This window comes from Barbus barbus (assembly GCF_936440315.1).
Source record: "Barbus barbus genome assembly, chromosome: 36".
NCBI classification, from domain to species: Eukaryota; Metazoa; Chordata; class Actinopteri; order Cypriniformes; family Cyprinidae; genus Barbus; species Barbus barbus.
The window spans coordinates 13,954,980-13,976,004 of NC_136714.1; the positions used below are offsets into that span (position 1 = coordinate 13,954,980).

At 36.4% G+C, this 21,025-nt stretch overlaps 1 protein-coding gene across 1 annotated transcript in view; it reads left to right on the top strand.

The window, feature by feature from the left end:
- Nucleotides 1-21,025, top strand: part of LOC306856108 (protein turtle homolog B-like) — a gene marked incomplete at both ends in the record, with an annotated part of 144,644 nt that overhangs the window by 112,234 nt on the left and 11,385 nt on the right. Inside the window, 6 exons of the mRNA XM_079395133.1 lie at nucleotides 6,178-6,353; nucleotides 7,756-7,982; nucleotides 10,204-10,288; nucleotides 11,521-11,682; nucleotides 11,966-12,011; nucleotides 16,171-16,257. Of these exons, the coding sequence (XP_079251259.1) occupies nucleotides 6,178-6,353; nucleotides 7,756-7,982; nucleotides 10,204-10,288; nucleotides 11,521-11,682; nucleotides 11,966-12,011; nucleotides 16,171-16,257 (783 nt within the window). The remainder of the gene's footprint in view (nucleotides 1-6,177; nucleotides 6,354-7,755; nucleotides 7,983-10,203; nucleotides 10,289-11,520; nucleotides 11,683-11,965; nucleotides 12,012-16,170; nucleotides 16,258-21,025) is intronic.

A 21,025-nucleotide genomic window follows, 5' to 3' on the forward strand; every position in this document is an offset into this window, starting at 1 on the left:
AACAAGTTAAACTGTAAGAAAAAGTCAGAATTGCGAGATACAAACTATATATTATGCAATTCTGACTTATAACTCTCAACTGCGGGTCTACACTCACCTAAAGGATTATTAGGAACACCATACTAATACTGTGTTTGACCCCCTTTCGCCTTCAGAACTGCCTTAATTCTACGTGGCATTGATTCAACAAGGTGCTGAAAGCATTCTTTAGAAATGTTGGCCCATATTGATAGGATAGCATCTTGCAGTTGATGGAGATTTGTGGGATGCACATCCAGGGCACGAAGCTCCCGTTCCACCACATCCCAAAGATGCTCTATTGGGTTGAGATCTGGTGACTGTGGGGGCCATTTTAGTACAGTGAATTCATTGTCATGTTCAAGAAACCAATTTGAAATGATTCGAGCTTTGTGACATGGTGCATTATCCTGCTGGAAGTAGCCATCAGAGGATGGGTACATGGTGGTCATAAAGGGATGGACATGGTCAGAAACAATGCTCAGGTAGGCCGTGGCATTTAAACGATGCCCAATTGGCACTAAGGGGCCTAAAGTGTGCCAAGAAAACATCCCCCACACCATTACACCACCACCACCAGCCTGCACAGTGGTAACATGATGGATCCATGTTCTCATTCTGTTTACGCCAAATTCTGACTCTACCATCTGAATGTCTCAACAGAAATCGAGACTCATCAGACTAGGCAACATTTTTCCAGTATTCAACCGTCCAATTTTGGTGAGCTCGTGCAAATTGAAGCCTCTTTTTCCTATTTGTAGTGGAGATAAGTGGTACCCGGTGGGGTCTTCTGCTGTTGTAGCCCATCCGCCTCAAGGTTGTGCGTGTTGTGGCTTCACAAATGCTTTGCTGCATACCTCGGTTGTAACGAGTGGTTATTTCAGTCAAAGTTGCTCTTCTATCAGCTTGAATCAGTTGGCCCATTCTCCTCTGACCTCTAGCATCAACAAGGCATTTTCGCCCACAGGACTGCCGCATACTGGATGTTTTTCCCTTTTCACACCATTCTTTGTAAACACCTAGAAATGGTTGTGCGTGAAAATCCCAGTAACTGAGCAGATTGTGAAATACTCAGACCGGCCCGTCTGGCACCAACAACCATGCCACGCTCAAAATTGCTTAAATCACCTTTCTTTCCCATTCTGACATTCAGTTTGGAGTTCAGGAGATTGTCTTGACCAGGACCACACCCCTAAATGCATTGAAGCAACTGCCATGTGATTGGTTGATTAGATAATTGCATTAATGAGAAATTGAACAGGTGTTCCTAATGATCCTTTAGGTGAGTGTATATCGAATTTTTCAGAATTGCAAGATGTAAACTCGTAATTGTGAGAAAAAAAGTCAGAATTGTGAGTTAAATCGCATTTACCTTTATTTTTCATTCAGTGGCAGAAACGGGCTTCCATACATTTCTAATGTTATAAATTAACAATTATATATATATATATATATATATATATATATATATATATATATGTATATATATATATATATATATATATATATATATATATATATATATATATAAAACACCTATGTCAGTTCTCACATTTTCACCCTTTATAGTTTATGGTGAACAAAGACATCATGTATGTTTAAAACCCTCTGGTTGTGTTCGGACTCCGGTCACGCCTTTTGTGTTACCGGTCAAAAATGACCGGACTCCAAACAATTGCTTATAAATCTGTCAATATGCTATATTATCACCAAATATTGGATTCAATCTTTTTGTCAACTTGTTTTCTTTCATTTAGGACTGGTTTTGTGTTTCTATTTGCTTCTGTTTAATCGTAGGCCTCATTTATCCGAGAGTAGGTACCTCATTTTTTGAGTGAAAAAAGCATTTTTTATGAATAATTTTCACAATATTAAACAAAAAATTATAAAATTTTGCACTGTTTCTCACACTAGTGTACTTTAATGTTTAATCAGGAAGTTTGCTTTTAAATGCTTTTATTTTGTACAAAATTGCAAGAAGTCACACTCATGGTGTTCCCGGTCAAAAATGACCGGACTCCAAACAACTGCTTATAAATCTGTCATTATGCTATATTATCACTAAATATTGGATTCAATCTTTTTGTCAACTTGTTTTCTTTCATTTAGGACTGGTTTTGTGTTTCTATTTGCTTCTGATTAATCATAAGCCTCATTTATCCGAGAGTAGGTACCTCATTTTTTGAGTGAAAATTTTTTTTTTTATGAATAATTTTCACAATATGAGAGAAAAAATTATGAAAATTTGCACTGTTTCTCACACTAGTGTACTTTAATGTTTAATCAGGAAGTTTGCTTTTAAATGCTTTTATTTTGTACAAAATTGCAAAAAGTCACACTCGTGGTGTTCCCGGTCAAAAATGACCGGACTCCAAACAACTGCTTATAAATCTGTCATTATGCTATATTATCACTAAATATTGGATTCAATCTTTTTGTCAACTTGTTTTCTTTCATTTAGGACTGGTTTTGTGTTTCTATTTGCTTCTGATTAATCATAAGCCTCATTTATCCGAGAGTAGGTACCTCATTTTTTGAGTGAAAAAAAAATTTTTATGAATAATTTTCACAATATTAAACAAAAAATTATAAAAATTTGCACTGTTTCTCACACTAGTGTACTTTAATGTTTAATCAGGAAGTTTGCTTTTAAATGCTTTTATTTTGTACAAAATTGCAAAAAGTCACACTCGTGGTGTTCCCGGTCAAAAATGACCGGACTCCAAACAACTGCTTATAAATCTGTCATTATGCTATATTATCACCAAATATTGGATTCAATCTTTTTGTCAACTTGTTTTCTTTCATTTAGGACTGGTTTTGTGTTTCTATTTGCATCCGATTAATCGTAGGCCTCATTTATCTGAAAGTAGGTACCTCATTTTTTGAGTGAAAAAATGATTTTTTATGAATAATTTTCACAATATGAGAGAAAAAATTATGAAAATTTGCACTGTTTCTCACACTAGTGTGCTTTAATGTTTAATCAGGAAGTTTGCTTTTAAATGCTTTTATTTTGTACAAAATTGCACAAAGTAACACTTGTCAAAAATGGCCGGCCATTGAAAGGGAATGGGGAAGAATGAAAGAAACAACTAGTGTTCAGGAGCATGTTGTGCTTGCAAACATAAATGCCTTGGACCAGTGCGTGCATGTATACTCACGCTATCACACACACACACACACACACACATCTATGCATACAAACTATTGTATTACACCTATTTCATCCTACCCTGAACTGTATGCAATATGCTTTTATGAATCTCATATTATAACTCTCTCTCTCACACACACACACACACACACAATGCACACAAATGCTCAAACTGCCTTGTCTTTGGCCTGCATTGACTTCAAAATAATCTTTTTTTTTTCCATCCCTCGACCAGAACGTTACATCAACTTCAGCTGGGTCCTCAAAATCAGAAGATTGCTTCTTTTCAGTTGTTGCAAGGTTTTCAGCTTGTCCAGTGATATTTTTATCTTCCAATATATCTTGCAATGCATCGTCACTGTAAAATTCTTCTTCAGTTGTCTCTTCCTCGTGTAAATGACAAGCAAGACACTGTGAGGCATTTGTATGCTCTAGCATTTAATTGTAAACTTTTGTTTACTCTGAGAGAACACGAAAGCCTCTAAACATATTGTCATAATGTTTTGTCTAGTACGGAGCCGCTTAGAGCTCATGGTGGTGGAAAGATTTCGGGGTGGGTGAAAAAAAATCGGGGTGGGAGGAAAAAATATTTTTCAAATCTTTTGCGTTCCCTCGCAAAACTTTGCATTCTCTCGCAAAGATGTTTGCGTTCCCTCGCAAAACTTTGCGTACATATTTGCAAGAGAACGCAAAGTTTTGCGAGAGAAAGCAAACATCTTTGCGAGAGAAAGCAAACATCTTTGCGAGAGAACGCAAACATCTTTGCGAGAGAACGCAAACATCTTTGCGAGAGAACACAAAGTTTTGCGAGAGAACGCAAACATCTTTGCGAGAGAACGCAAACATCTTTGCGAGAGAACACAAACATCTTTGCGAGAGAACGCAAAAGATTTGAAAAATATTTTTTCCTCCCACCCCAAATTTTTTTCACCCACCCCGAAATCTTTCCACCACCATGAGCTCTAAGGGGCTCCGTAGTCTAGAATATGTGGTGAAAGAAAAGATTATTTTTGAGGTCAATGCAGGCTAAAGACAAGGCAGTCTGAGCATGTGTGTGTGTGTGTGAGAGAGAGAGAGAGAGAGAGATCCTTTTTTATTCATAAAAGGATATTGCATGCAGTTCAAGGTAGGATGAAATAGGTGTAATAAAATAGTTTGTATGCATGGATGGATGGGTGTGTGTGTGTGTGTGCGCGTGCGTGTGTGCGCATGTGTGTGTGTGATAGCTTGAGTATAAATGCATCCACACATGCAAAGGTCCAAGGTCTTTGTTTGCAAGCACAACATGCTCCTGAACACTAGTTGTTTCTTTCATTCTTCCCCATTCACTTTCAATGGCCGGCAATTTTTGACAAGTGTTACTTTGTGCAATTTTGTACAAAATAAAAGCATTTAAAAGCAAACTTCTTGATTAAACATTAAAGTACACTAGTGTGAGAAACAGTGCAAATTTTCATAATTTTTTCTCTCATATTGTGAAAACTATTCATAAAAAATGCTTTTTTCACTCAAAAAATGAGGTGCCTACTTTCAGATAAATGAGGCCTACGATTAATCGGATGCAAATAGGAACACAAAACCAGTCCTAAATGAAAGAAAACAAGTTGACAAAAAGATTGAATCCAATATTTAGTGATAATATAGCATAATGACAGATTTATAAGCAGTTGTTTGGAGTCCGGTCATTTTTGACCGGGAACACCACGAGTGTGACTTTTTGCAATTTTGTACAAAATAAAAGCATTTAAAAGCAAACTTCCTGATTAAACATTAAAGCACACTAGTGTGAGAAACAGTGCAAATTTGTATAATTTTTTGTTTAATATTGTGAAAATTATTCATAAAAAATATTTTTTTCACTCAAAAAATTAGGTGCCTACTCTCGGATAAATGAGGCTTACGATTAATCAGAAGCAAATAGAAACACAAAACCAGTCCTAAATGAAAGAAAACAAGTTGACAAAAAGAATGAATCCAATATTTAGTGATAATATAGCATAATGACAGATTTATAAGCAGTTGTTCGGAGTGCGGTCATTTTTAACCGGGAACACAACGAGTGTGACTAGGTGAAATAAAACCCACAAAAAATTACGAAAATTCTAAAAAAATTTATGAGAAATACTTGTACCCTATGTGCGCAAAGTCAGTAAGTTTGAGTCCAATGCGATAACGTTAACTAGTATTTTCAGGAAAAAGAAAAAAAAATTCTGGTGAATTTGACCCGAACACAACCAGAGGGTTAATCCATCCTTGGATTATTTTAAATAAAATATAAATATATAATAAATGGAGGAAATAAAGTGTCTTGAGGATGATACTACTGTACTGAAGGGGGGCATGCATGGTGTCCTCGTGTTGCTTGTATACTATGAAGGTCGAAGAAATTCAGCGTGAATTTAGTCGGGATGTTCGGTGGGAGTCATTTCATGCATGCCTAAGGCAGCAGTTTATCAGAATGAAGCATGCTGGCTGAAGATGCAGTTACACAAAAGTTTGAGCATGCAAAACTACTTGCAATGAATATGTGCAACAGGAAATGATGTGACAGTCCAGGGCTTCTGTATTTAAAAAACAATACATTATCAGCATAAAAAATCACTACTCCACTTATCCACAACATTGTAGCCATTCTGGTGGTTTCTATAGGAGATGTATTGTCCATAAGACTAATTTCAAGCCATAGGTCATTCTCAGGAGATCCAGGGAAAAGGGCTGTAGGGCGCACTGGAAGATCTATGAGGCACACTGAAGATCTATGAGGATATTTTTGTAAAGATCGGTGGTCGAAAACGCATTCTTCAGAATTTGCTCTGGGAAACCGTGAGACAGTTTTGTGTTATTGGATATCACTGAGCACTCACACTGAGGCAAACAAGCCTTGTCTTTTTAGATCTAGCTGCAGGCAGTGCTCGACATGGCAATCATTATCGGAGCGAATGCGCATGTATGCTTGTGCCTTGCTGAACTCTCTCCATCTGTGCATATGACTCCTCCTGCAGGGTGAAGAGGGAGCAGTTAGGACCGCATGACTGGCTGTCCATGCCTGTGCCCAGCGGGCAGCACTGGCTTCTGGTGCAAGGCCTGGAGCCCGAGACAGCCTACCAATTCAGCGTCCTGGCCCAGAACAAGCTGGGGACGGGCCCGTTCAGCGAGGTCGTCACTGTGAACACACTAGGTTGGCCACCTGCACGATACAACTTACAAAGACAAGATCATCTCTGCCTGACAGAAATGCATTTTATAGTAGGATTTGGAATGGCAGAATTTAAGGATTACAGTAGTTGTGATCCCTGTTATGATTTTTTTAATATTTTTGAATAAGCTCCAAATACATGATCATATTAGACTGTTATATATTTTATTCACACAAATATTGAAATTCTGGCCGATACTGATAAGCTGATCATTTTAATGGTATTGTCAAAACTTCTAAATGGGTATTAGCATTACAAATACTACGAAATAGTATTAAAATATTATTGTGTCTAAATAAATGGGAAAGAACGCACCAAAAACTGAAAACTAGTCATTTTAACCCTTGTGCGCCCTTATGGACATTTTTGTCCATTTTAGTTTTGTTTTTTTATATAATTTTGCCTGTGTTAATGCTAACTGCATAAGTTTTGGCTCAGGTGTGTATTTTTATTGGAATTTTAATATTCCACCCTCATTTCCTTTAATAAATCTATTTTACACTAGGTGCAAAAAAGTGAACCACTCAGCATCTTTTGGACAAAAATGTCCCCATTGAAACCCATTAAAACTGCTATTTTTAGTTGCATTGCCGTTTAACTGTAAAATTATGCAATTTTTGTTAATAAGCTTTCATTGTGTTGGCAAGGCTTCAAAATTTTATTTTTTAAAATTTTTTACCAGATGGTGCCATTTTTTCAGGTTTGGTCTATAAAGGGTCTATAAAGCAAATAATCGCTTTATTCCTGTTTTCTATTTCTGCATATTATAGAGTCAATTGGATAAATAATGCAGCTATAATTGTGTGGGTGTGTTGGTATAGATGTCAGAGTGTGGTTTGTATGAGTCATAAAATTAAATTGTGTGTATGTGTGCTTGTAATATTTGAGAAAGAAAAACTCTTGTGTAAATCACTGTGGTACTGCGCCCAAACAAAATGTTACTGAAAGCTCATTTTTTGAGCTATCAACCTAAAATTTGGAACACAACTTGTTTAGATTTATGTTTTATGTTTAAGCTTTATGTTTTTTGTATATGTATGTATATAATTTGTATTCATTTTTAGTTTTAATGAATTTACTACATTAATTTTATAATATTTTATTATTTCATTTATTCAGTTAACATTTTTTTTTTATAGCATTGAAAATATTTTAGATGGTTTTAATTTCATTTTTAGTTTTAGTTAACTATAATAACCAAAAAATATATGTCAAATAAATGCTGCTCTTTTTAACTCTTTTGTCTTTTTTAAATTAAAAAAAATAAATGTATAAAAAAATGTTAAGCAACACAACTGTTCTCAACAGTAATAAGAAGAAATGTTTCTTGAGCATCAAATCAGCCTGTTAAAATGATCCAGTGATTTTCTTTGTTTCCTCTAGTATTTCCTATAAGTACCCCAGAACCAGTGGTGCTGCTTACCCCACCAAGGTGCCTCACAGCCAACCGGACACAGCAGGGAGTCCTACTCGCATGGATCCCTCCAGCCAATCACACGTCGCCAATTGATCACTACATCATGGAGTTTCGCCTCGGGGAGAGGTGGGATGTTCTTGATGATGCAATCCCTGCTGGAGAGACAGAGCTATTGGCTAGAGATCTGGTTCAGGTATGCAATAATATCTGGCCCGCGCTCGTAGCCAGATTATTTTGATAGGGGTTGGTTCTGAAATAGATCTGTCATGACAGCAACAGTTACTCACCAGCAGAGTATGTGAGCGGAGTGGTGTGATTTTGAATGGAGCGAGGAGCGGATTTTTTAAAAGTCGGAGCGGCGTGGTTTTCACTCGCTCCAAGAGCGTTCCATCAACGCTCCATCACGAGTACAATTCATGCCAACGACCCGCAATATAACTGCATATTTAGCAAGAATTCACATGTTAAACATAATTAGCTAGCTTGATAGAGAAGGATCACTCAAATCAGAAAGAATGTGAAGGCTATGATGACTGCAGTGGACATGAGCAGGAAGTTATAGTTCTCAAGGAATTTATTTGTTCCTTCTGAATAGTTTCAGTTGACAGGTGACGTTTTTTTCTCAGAATTGCGTGATATAAACTCGCAATTGCGAGTTAAAAAGTCATAATTCTGAGATATAAACTTGCAATTCTGAGAACATATCAGTCCCCCCCCCAAAAAAACTGGGCTTTAACTCGCAGTTCTGACTTTATAACTCGCAATTTCGAGTTTATATCTCACAATTGCGAGTTTATCTCACAATTGTGAATTTTTAAAAAAAAAGTCAGAATTGTGAGATAAAAAGTCACAATAACCTTATTTATTTTTTATTCAGTGGCGGAAACGGGCATAGAACTGTGATATTTCAAACATACTGAAATACTTCAGACGCAGAGCAGTGTTTCTGATATCAGTAGCCAGGTTTCCATCCAAAGTTGCGAATTTAACTTATGCGCAAAATTAGAATATTGCATAAAATATTTGCGAACGAGCACCATTTCCATCCAAAGAGTCAAAGAGAACAAAATCACTTCCTGGTAAACTGGCACTAAATAGCCTATAGAAAACTAGGATAAGCTACTGAATATAATAATTTTCATATATGAAAAATGAATTGCGCCTCAGAGCGAGCAGACGAAACACAATAAATGCTGTCATTGCTTTCGGAGGTGAATGCTGCTGTTTGGGAACACAGTCGTGTAAAAAGTGAAAGTGACGTGACATACTGCCAAGTATGGTGACCCATACTCGGAATTCGTGCTCTGCATTTAACACACACACAGCAGTGAACACACACACACACCGTGAACACACACCCGGAGCAGTGGGCAGCCATTTATGCTGCGGCGCCCGGGGAGCAGTTGGGGGTTCGGTGCCTTGCTCAAGGGCACCTCAGTCGTGGTATTGAGGGTGGCGAGAGCGCTGGACATTCACTCCCCCCACCTACAATCCCTGCCGGCCCGAGACTCGAACCCGCAACCTTTGGATTACGAGTCCGACTCTCTAACCATTAGGCCACAACTTCTCCAAGACAATTATGCAGAAATACATTGATGACAGACTTTGCTCAGGCATTTCAGAACGACCATAACAACATTTCAGATGCTGTGGAACGAGATCAGTCCGCTGCTAGTCAAGTTATCCCGTCTCATAGTGCAGTCTCATGACTTTTTTGATGCGCTTGGAGGAAGTTATTCGCAAAATGCGTTTCCATTTCCCTTTATTCGCATTAACCCTTTTTCATACAAGTCAAAAACCACCTCACGTGAGCGTAAAAACTTTTTTGCGAATTAAGGGATTTGTATTCGAAATTTGGCATTTCCAATACAAATTGAGTTTGAGTTTCTAATGCGATACTTCAAAATGCGCATTAAAACAGGGTGATGGAAACCCAGCTAGTGAGCTTGGAGTGGAGCGGGAGCGGAGTGATTATTAAATGCTCAGAGCGCGGAGGGGAAATTGTTGATGCTCCACTCCACTCACATACTCTGGTCGGACAACGCCACACAAATGTGGCTTTTTGTTAATGACTGTCGCAGGATTTTACACAGAGTAACAGTTCACTACCAGTTACAAAATACACTATAACAGCCAGTCACAGGCAATTCTGGTTGCATTTTTCATCAATTAATATATAATACTTATATTATCCTATATTAAACTATACTTGTATTAATAATACTTATATTATCCTTTGACTATGTTTTGGCAAAAATTACTAAAAAACTGGTGGTGAATTTATTTTTTTACTTACTTGCCGACCCCTGCCTTACTGTTTTCTAATCTACTGCAACTAAAGTTCAAATGGCTTGAGTTTTCTAGTCATCAGTTTAAAGGAAACATGCTGTACATGTGTCTGCATTGTTTTTCAGGAGGCCTGGTATGAGTTCAGAGTGATGGCGGTTATGGAGGACCTTGTCAGTGAACCCAGTAATGTAGTGGGAGTCTCTAGCACAGGTCAGTGCTCTGAGGATTTTTATAGTCCATATGGGATTTGAAAATGTACTGTGAGATTTACTGCACATAATATCAACATATACTGTGACATTTTTGTGTAGGCCCACACAAGCATTAATGGAGTGAGTTGATTCTGAAATAGTGATGGTCTGATGAGACTCTGCTGTCATCTGTTGGATTTAATATGAATTACACACAGTTTGTCTGAATGAACATCTTTTTGGGGGGAATTAAAACAAGCCCATTTTTCGAAATATTGGTGCATTATGCTCTTTTTGTTTTAATATAATTTTTTTTTTTTTCTTGTATATGTAGTTTCTATCTATTTTAGTGACTGTATAATTAGTCTAGTTGTGTGCAAATGTTTCAATGTCTCAAACCACAGAAAATTTAAATCAAAGAATAAATATTGTCCAAAGAAAGTATGTAAAAGTTTGGAAGAAGACTTTGGACTTTGTGGAAGAAGTCTCTTACGCTCACCAAGACTGCATTTATTTATAACAGTAATGTTATGAAATATTATTACAATTTAAAGTAACTGCTCTATTTTAATATATTTTTGTGATGGCAAAACTGAAGCTGACGACTGCAGCCATTACTTCAGCATCACATGACCCTTCAAAAATCATTATAATATGCTGATTTCTTATTATTATCAATGTTGAAAACAGTTGTGCTGCCTAATAATTTTGTAGAAACTGATGCTTTTTTTCAGGATTCTTAAATAAAAGTTCTCAAGGACAGCATTTATTTGAAATAGAATAGAATATAATTTCTGTTACATATATAAATGTGACATATATAAAGTTTACTGTCACTTTTTTATCAGTTTATTGCCCCCAAACTTTTAAACGGTAGTGTTAGGGTTTTTATTTTATTTTCAGTCCTTGTTCTGTTACCACTTTCCAGTGATTGACAGTCGCCTCTGAATGATTGAATTTACTAAATAGATAGTTTATGCGCTGCAGTCAGAATTCAATCACTACTTGAAGTCCAAATAAACAAGAAGCTGCCATTCAGGCTTTGTTTTCATTTCATTTGAATGTATTTTGAATGTATTTATGGATCAAGATAGGCGACTATTTCATTCTGTTTCAATCTTTCAAATCTTCCCTCCTATTAACTAAATCATTCGAAATGAGCTGTATGGTTTATTGTTGAAACAGCCCACACTAAGAATGAAAGCGCTTGTGTGTGTGCGTGCTGAAGGCGAACTTGTTTGTATCTTTCAGACTACTTCCCGCCGCCTGAGGTGCCAGACGAGGGGCTGGCGCGGCCGGTGGTGGCAGGCATTGTGGCCACCATCTGTTTCCTGGCAGCAGCCATCCTCTTCAGCACGCTAGCGGCCTGCTTCGTCAACAAACAGAGACGGCGTAAGCTCAAGCGGAGACGAGGTCAGTGGTGCCCACCTCTTTCTCATGCCCTTCACATCTCACCTCACAGATTGTTAATTTTTTGTCTATGGAGTTCTGGAAAACACTGAGAAACTTTCCATTATGTTTAACATTCAAGACATTCCCACAGTTTCGTTCTCTTACAGTTTGAAGGGGTTTAAATAACAGGCAGTTGCCACTATCACACAACTGATGAAGCAGAAAGCTTGCAGGATGCTTTTCGTCATGTAATGAGTCTTTTTATGCATGTCTGAAATCTCTAATCTGGTTTTCTCTTCAACAGATCCCCCTCTGTCTATAACACACTGCAGAAAGAGCGTGGAGACTCCGTAAGTAATGTCTTTTAAGAACTTCTCCATTCTCCCCTCACACCTCAGTTTATACAGACAGAGAGTGGTGTGTGCTTCATAAATCAAGGCATCCGACAGGCACGCCCTCTCGTTTAAAGATCCTATTAGAAGAGCCATTAATTACTGCTCAGTGATAGGCCGGTGATGCAGTGTGTTCATGGACTGGACGGTCTAAGTTAATTTCATCAAAGAGCAGTTTCTTCATTTTTTCATTAGTCTGGGTTTCTAAATAGTTCTCTTGTGTGTTTGCCTTGATTTGCACTTTAGATCAATGGATCTCAACCTTTTAGACTCCAAGGTCCCCTATTGTCCTCAACGATATTTAGAGGCTCCCTAGCCTTAGTTTTATTTTCAGGTCTCAGTTTCTGTAACTAAAATAATTAATAATTAAAATAATATATGTATGTATATGTATGACTATTCCACATCTGGAAATCACACTTTTAAAATTAGGCTTCTGGATATAAATCCTGTGGGAATCCTGGTTCTTTGAGGGGCGAATTAAAATAATACATTTCTTGATAGCTTATTATAATGCTTGTTTTGTCTTATTTTAAATCATTTTAGGTAATCTTGATGCCCCTTTGGAAGTTAGCCCTGGCCACCTGGTAGAGATTTGCTGCTTTACAATAGATGTTAATGTGCATTACTGTACTGGCTTATTCAAATCTTAGACAACTATCTAATTCACTATAGTCAGGTTTTGTGGTAATTAACAAAGTATATTTTTGAAAATAACCAACTTAAAGACATGTTTTCTGTTAGCACATTTAGCAAGAACACTGTCAGAAAAATGTTGGATACAACAGCATATTAGTAACGTAAATAAGGTGCAAAAGTGTACCTTTGAGGGTACTTCCCCAAGCAGAATTTTTTTTATATTTTTTTCACAAATTATCTTATTCTGTATATTTACTGGAAACAGTTTATTATCATTATTATCAAAATTTTGAACATGTTCTAATGGGATTGCACATCTATCTATCTATCTATCTATCTATCTATCTATCTATCTATCTATCTATCTATCTGTCTATCTGTCTATCTGTCTGTCTGTCTGTCTGTCTGTCTGTCTGTCTGTCTGTCTATCTGTCTGTCTGTATGTCTGTCTGCCACTTTTATTAATTACCAAATGAGAGGTGACAGAAAAAACAACCTGAGCTGAATTCAAAACTGCATCCTTATTGGTGCATTACAGCATTTATTAACAGTGATGGGTGTAATGCATTACAAGTAACACATTATGCAATCAGATTACTTTTTTAAGTTACTAGTAAAGTAACACATTACTTTTTAATTTAGAAGGAAATATCTGAGTTACTTTTTCAAATAAGTAATGCCAGTTACTTTGTTTCCCATGTATTGACTGACAGCTCCCCATGTTGAGAGATATCGGGAGTAAGTGCAGAGACGTTGTGTGTGCTGTGTGTAAACATGATGTTGTTCTATCTAGACTTAATGTGAACATGTATTTACTCATCTCACCTGCACAAAAACAGATTCAGTATTCCTCAAAATGTATAAAAACAGTTAAATGCAAACTCAGAATATTATACAAACAAATTAAATATATGAAATAAGAAAAATATAATTTATGTATTTAATCCCATTTTATTAACCAGTATCATTGCTACTGACTTTCAATATTCCAATTCAGCCTTACTAAGCAAAAATGATACATTTGTGTTTCATTTTTATTTCGGAAAGTTTTCACATCCATAGCATTTTGATAGGAAAGGATGTCAAATTAAAAAACAAAAAATGCATAGTCAGTGTGCAAGGACCTTAACGCATTATTGTTGTAATGCATGTACTTTTAAAAGTAACTTTTTCCAACACTGTTTATTAATGGCATTTGAAGTTTATTCTTATTTTGTCTGTAACTGAACTTGTGTTTTATGGCTGTTAATTAGCAATTTAAGAAAAAAATGTATTCATGTATTCCTGCTTGATAAATTGACTGTGGTTTTGGCCTGCTGTCTATGAATGTTTATGGTTTTGATGACTCTTTCTACCCTAGCAAAGAAAGTACTGTAGGATTAGGGTCAGGTTCGGCCTCATTGTAATTGGTTTCTGCACAGATACTGATTTAAAGTGACCTGCTGCTTTTGAGTTCCCATGGCAACAATCAGACACTGAAAAGAGAGTGTAAAACATGCTTGTACAGTAAAAGCACTGTAAATGATATGCAACATCTGTGATTTAAAGTGTAGTTGTGTTAAAAGTGTTTTTTAAATCATTTTGTTTGCTATAATCCAAACACATAGCATATCTGTAGTCTCTGTAGTTCACCCAAAATTGTTCAGTCTCAAAACTGATAGATACTGTATGTACAATTTTTCAGTGAATATTAACTTAAAACTGCTTATAAGCATATGAATATTTAAAGCATTGAGGCTTTTATTTATTTTTTCTTGCCTGAACATTAAGCAGTATTTCATAACTTACCATTAAAAGCAGTGCTAATCGCCTCTCAAAATTGCTAGTGCTTAACCCAATGTCAAAACTGTTTTTTAAAAAGACGATAATCCAGAGTTAATGTAGTATGAAAAGCCCAGATGACAGAATTTTTTGGGGTGAACTGTAATGAGTTTGGGTGATAACAACAATATCTGTGGATTCTCTACTATGGTAAATGTGCATGCTGTGTTGTCTCTGCTTCAAAGAATGCCTGTTAAAATGCGTTCATATTTTTATTTTGCATTTACCATGGTATACTAACACACTACTGAAGAGCAGGGAGGGTATTTTACTTTATTTCTCCGGTGTACCACTGCTATCATCTCTACTTGTCTTAACTTACATTTTACACTAACTCTGTTGTTTGTCTTTCTTCCCAGTGCTAATAACAGTGGACATCGGTGACTAGGATTTTCATATTTATACATTCAATAGTATTTATTCATATTATTTCTTCATAATCTAATATTTAAAGTATTATCCTATCACAGTATTGCATACTGCTTTAATGAAGCAAAAAGAAGCAAATTTACTTGCAACCTCTGATGTCCTCTAATGATGAGATTTAAATGACTAGAGAACATGTAACAGTGCTTCTCTATAATAATACATTTAGACTAGTGATGTCTCGTATTACATTTATAGTACTTGATCCTCCTACATGCATCTTTCAGTAATCTTAAGCTAAGTGGGTTAAGTATGGTATGATGCCAGTCATAAAATGCATAATCGTGACATTTAAAAACATGCTGCTATTGCAGTTCACTTTATTTCATGATATGCTGGGATATGGTATCTCTTTATGGTAGTGCTGTAGTATTGAATTGAGTATTTTAGCTAGTTATGTAACTGCTTTTATCTGCAGTATTGTTATGGCATCAATTATTCATTTTTCACAAAATATACTTTGAGTTATTGTACTTCTTTTACATAGGCTTGTGCTTTGCAAAATTATACAGTGGAGGCAAAAGTTTGATGTCGCTAAAAATGTGGTATTCATTGTGAAGGAAGGAAGGAAGTTGGTTAGTTTTGGGATTTTGAACATAAAATGAAGAAATTTGAATAATGTCAAATGAATGAGAAATGCTTAACATTCATAATATTTCAATAAATAAGCTAATTTGTGTAATAATCAACATCGTTTCCACTGAAGCACAAGATGGTCTTTGGAACATCAAATCATGCTGGAAAACAAACTCCACAAGTTTCTGTAAAAAAAAAAAAAAAAATCTAAATTGTGAATATAATTTTAAACAATTTTAATATTTAAAAATTGCAGACCTGAAGCATTTAGTCTCAGATCTTTGCACTCCACTGTATATCAGCTGCTTTTGTCAGGAATCTCAAATGAACCACTGAATATCTACTAATATATCAAAACAAGGATGCTGCATGGATCCAAGCTGGCCTTGACATCCCTGCATGCATAGGCCCTGAAATGAGTGAAAGATGATAAACCGTGTCATTTAATAAATGAACAATCCAGTGCCCTCGATCATTAGCCTTTCTTATGTCCTCAAGCTCTCCCTTCCTCTTTCCTTCACTTCTATCTCTCCATGCCACTGTTTTTTTTTCTCCTGCTATGTTGTTTGTATGGAAAGCAGCCTCGTTAATTGCCAACATGACCCCTCCCCTCCCCTCCCCATCCTTCCCATCTCTATTGTGTTTCCTGCCGCAGGAGTCCTCTTACCCCTCTACCTGGCATAGAACCCTACTGGGAAGGCCAGGAAAGGAGCAGCTACAGGCCTCCGCCCTCCAGTCCTCTGTGAGTGCCTGCAACTTGTTCAGCAGTGTGCACTGCCTTATGTCGCATGCGTCCCATGTGCGCTGCTGGGCACGGTTGTTTTGGCAGGCTGTGAACCCATGCGCTATACACACAGGAGACCCAAAGCTTAAGACTTTGTCGCCTTTTGGCATCCTGCCGACTTGCACATTTACACTTAGGACCATGACATTAAAGGCGCTTTCTGAGTTATTTTCAACTTATTTTCTGTTTTAGTGTGTGTGAATGTTTGTATAAAGAAACATTTACATTAATACACTTATAATGGAAGCAGGAAAGTGTGCCAGAGGGTTTCACATCAGAAATGTAAAGCTTGTATTATTTTTAAACACCTACAAGAGTGTAAGTAAATATTTTTTGTTTGAAGTTATCATCTTTATTTTAAGATGGCAATTGTTCTCATGGTGGAGCAACTGGTTATGTATTACAAAAATAATTATTCTGATTGGTTAGAAGTATAGGGATAGTTGCATGAAAAAAACTGCATTATCACACTGCTCTCTATTTCTCTCTCTCTCTCTCTCTTGCTCTCTCTCTCTCAATAAAAATATGTGAACCCATTAGAATTGGTTGGTTTTCTGCATTAATTGGACATAAAAGGTCAAACACAATGTGCTTAAGCTAACAACACACACACTAAGCACATTGTTATTGTCAATACTTGTGACTTTGATGAAGATCAGATGACATTCTTTGACAAATTAATGCAGAAAACCTACTAATTCCAGAGGTTTCAAACATTCATATATATCCTGTATAGTATACACTACACAAACCTGTTTGCCTTCTAGGCTTCCATTCTAAGTGTATTTACCTTTATAAATATTAACCTTATAAATTAAGGGACTCAGAATTGTTTGTGAGAACTGAGAGTGTACCAAACTTGCAGTCCATAGACTTTAGGTTTTAAATAACCTGGTGTGCACCTTTAATTTGATTAAAGCCTCAGTTTATATTCTTGTGTACTGCAGAGGGCGACATAGCACCTTTAATTTGATTGTGAGGCAGTGCATTAAGAGTAATCCTCCTCATAGGACTGGGTAAAGTTTGTCATGAACGCTCTTCACTTAATACTTCACATAATACGCATAACACTTGCTTTATATGAAATTAAGCAACCAGACTTTACATCAAATTAAGCCCTTTATTGAAATTTAATATATATATATATATATATATTATTACAGTCATCTCTGAATCAAATTTAATACAGCTCCCCAAACTCTCATCAAGTCACCCATTACATGGCTGGACCTTTGGTTTGGATGTGAGTTTTGATTCTCTTGTGATGCGGTCACTTCTCTATTTAGTTAAGCCTCCCGTTTACTCTTAGTTCTTAGCGTTATTCTCACTCCTGATGGGTCTCTCTGGGTGATCTGTTACTTTTTCTTTGTCTGTCAAATATTTTTTCCTCCACAGGTCCATATTTTTAGTAGTAGCCTATCGATATATCTGTCTATCTGTCTATCTATCTGTCTATCTATCTGTCTATCTATCTATCTATCTATCTATCTATCTATCTATCTATCTATCTATCTATCTATCTATCTATCTATCTATCTATCTATCTATCTATCTATCTATCTATCTATCTATCTATCTATCTATCTGTCTGTCTGTCTGTCTGTCTGGCATGCATTTATAACATTCATGATAAACACACTACCAATATTAAATTCTAATGTACAGTGCACAGCATAAAAGAGTACACCCCCTCTAAAACTGAACAAATTCAGCAATTACTCTTTACTTAGATGACATGTTAGGGTTCTTTAGAGATATAATGTTCCAACAAGCCTGCTTGATCAATTGCCAAAGAAGAATGTCAAAATTATTCAGCAAAATAAGATTTTCTTATCAAAGTGATAAAATGTTGTGTTGCAAAAATGCACCCTACTGAAAGTTACTAAATTAAAATAAAAAGTGTATAAGGCTATTTTTGATCAACAGGTAAGTAAGTATATTGAACCAAAACTTTTAAAGACATGTACTTTCCTGACAATTAAAAGTGTTATATAACCCACTGAATCATACTCAGACTTAATGCTGGCAGCAGTGGAACCACTTGGGAGAGAACTGCCAGGTAACTTATTTCTTAGCATAAAAGAGGACAATGGTACAAGAGAAATACCAAATTATTGTTTTAAGTGTGAAAATATTGCTAGAAAAAGAGCAGGAGAAATAACATGCAAGTGTCCCAGAGCCGGCAAAAGCTATGAAAAAAGTGACACTTTATCTCAGAGAGTATGACGCAGCCTGCAGAAGTGACATGTATGGTTGTTGTCACCACTAGAATTACCTATTGTAGCCAAAGCAAAATAAACTCATTTAACCTTTTCCAAGGCCCATATTTACCAAATAGAGACTTCTGGGAATCCATACTCTTGTCTCAAGAGACCAAGTCAACCATTTAGGATCCAAAAGCATCCAAAATGTTCTGGTGTTGTTAGTGGAGAAGTACAGCGAGAAGTGCTTGGCACCCACAGTGACGTTCAGTGGTAGTAAAGCTCTTATATATGAGTGCTGAAGGTGTGAGGGAGTTGTGCTTTATCAATGCTGTCATGAATTCACACACTACTGTGTGATGTAATACAAAAACTTGAAACAGAAGATGCTACCCTCCCCTCATTCTCTTCATTATTGGGCATTTTTTCAGCATGACAATGAAGATATTTATTCTCCCAAGGTGAAAATCCTTCAGTGGACATGTATTTCACTCAATCTTAGCTCTCTTTAGCAGCTGTGGGGGATTCTGTAGAGTTGAGCTGAGCAAAACTCCCCATTAAAGACCAGAGCATTTAAGGAGGTTGTCCTCCAGGAGTTAAACAGGACAGATGTGAAAATTTGTCATGAACTTGTACACTCAGTGCCAAGAAGGGTCAGAGCAGTACACTTAGTTCTGGAGGACACACTAATTACTAGAATATTATACATTTGCTGAATTAAATCTAGGGTGTACTCATTTCTGCAATCCTTCATTTAAACAAAATTGGCTAATTTATTTATCTTACAGAAAATATTGGTATATATTTTTGTTGTTTTTATTAAGTATATTTTTAATACATGTCAATTTACCATCTTGCCATGAATAATATTAGTGATCAGTAAGAAAATACATATTTTATATTTATTCAGAGGGAGTGTACTCATTTATGCTGTGCACTGCATGTGTATATATATCATAGCTTCAGTTTTTAATAAGATTAAATATTTTACTTACTGTATTCTACATAATCCATTGCATTTGAACTTTTGTGTTTTCACACATTTACAGTAGTTCAAATAACACTGCACACATTAAGCCCACAGGCTGCCAAGGGGTAGCTTGCACTCTTTTTCATTTGTCTTAACCACCCCCATAATGTTTGTTTCAGATTTCTCCCTCCCAAGCACTTGAACCACTGCCTGTACGTCACCGACACACCCTTGCACACCAGAGGTTAACGTGCTGCGGCTAGTGTTCCTGCATTCAGATTGCTTTTTGTTGTTATTTATTGTTTTGTTCATGGATTTATCTTATATAAGTAGTAAACATTGCACAATCCTGGTATATTGTGAAGCTTGTGCACTTTAGGTTGTTATTTGTAATTACTTTTACAGTGAATGGTAACAGTAGATTGAGCTTTTAATTAGATTTTCTGTGCCAAAAACTGTATTAACTGTGGTATTAATGTATATTGCCAGACAATCATTTTTAAATGCTCAGCTTGATTAGTCCAGGAAGATTTTGAACTTTGTTACCTACAAAGCAACATCATGTTTGCATGGTAGAATCTGAATCGAGGCTCAGTTTGAAGATTGTATTATAAAGTTCTAGGAGAAATTTGAATGGAAGGCCAAGTAAAGCCAGAAAAGGTTTATTTTGGTGGCCTCTATAAGATCTGATACCATCTTCCTGTCAGCAATCCTGAGGTCATTATCTTTCATCACAACATTTAGCAGGTCAACAACTTGACATGATCAGCTGATAAGGATAATTACATCTTTGATGTTTTATCAATGTTTTTATCCAAAACATGTTTACTCTTGCAAAATGAAAGCACAGCCTCGTTGACAAGCAAGCCAATATCCGATCAAACCTGTCTGTGTGTTTAGTTTTCTTTTCATTCTCTTAACAGGCATGTTGTGTATTATGCCTCTAAACATTTGTGAAAGCAATTGTGGGAAGTTTCTTTGGTGAGGACTTTCTTTTGCTAAAGAGTGTGTATTGTGTGTTCCCTCTGCTTGGCTGGGGAAAAGCCTGCTTTATGGTGCACTGTATTGTTGCTTGGAGCAGGCATAACGTCATTGCACCTGAATGGTGGTCATCAATAGGCAGTTGCCATGGAAACCAAGCTCAGTCACAGCAGCCATTACAAGTGAAAGTGCATGGTGTAATGATTCAGCAAAAACAAAGCTTCAGCCATTACATGTATATTTGTTACTGAATAAAGTATTATGGCTCCAACATTTCCTGATTTTCTCGTCTTCTTTTCTGGAGTATGCTTGTTATTTCTCGTTGTTTGGTCACATAAATACTCTCAGTTGAATATCTTGGACAATGCCACCATTTATGATTAATGAGGACTCATTTTTTGGGATTTTTGATGTCTATCATACACACACACACACACACACACACACACACACACACACTAAACACATTTCTTGAGAAAACAATACCGTTAAAACTGAATTAGCTGTGACATTCAAACAGTGGTGACTGAAGAGTATAAGGCCTTAACAAGGATGAGTTATGACAAGATATATC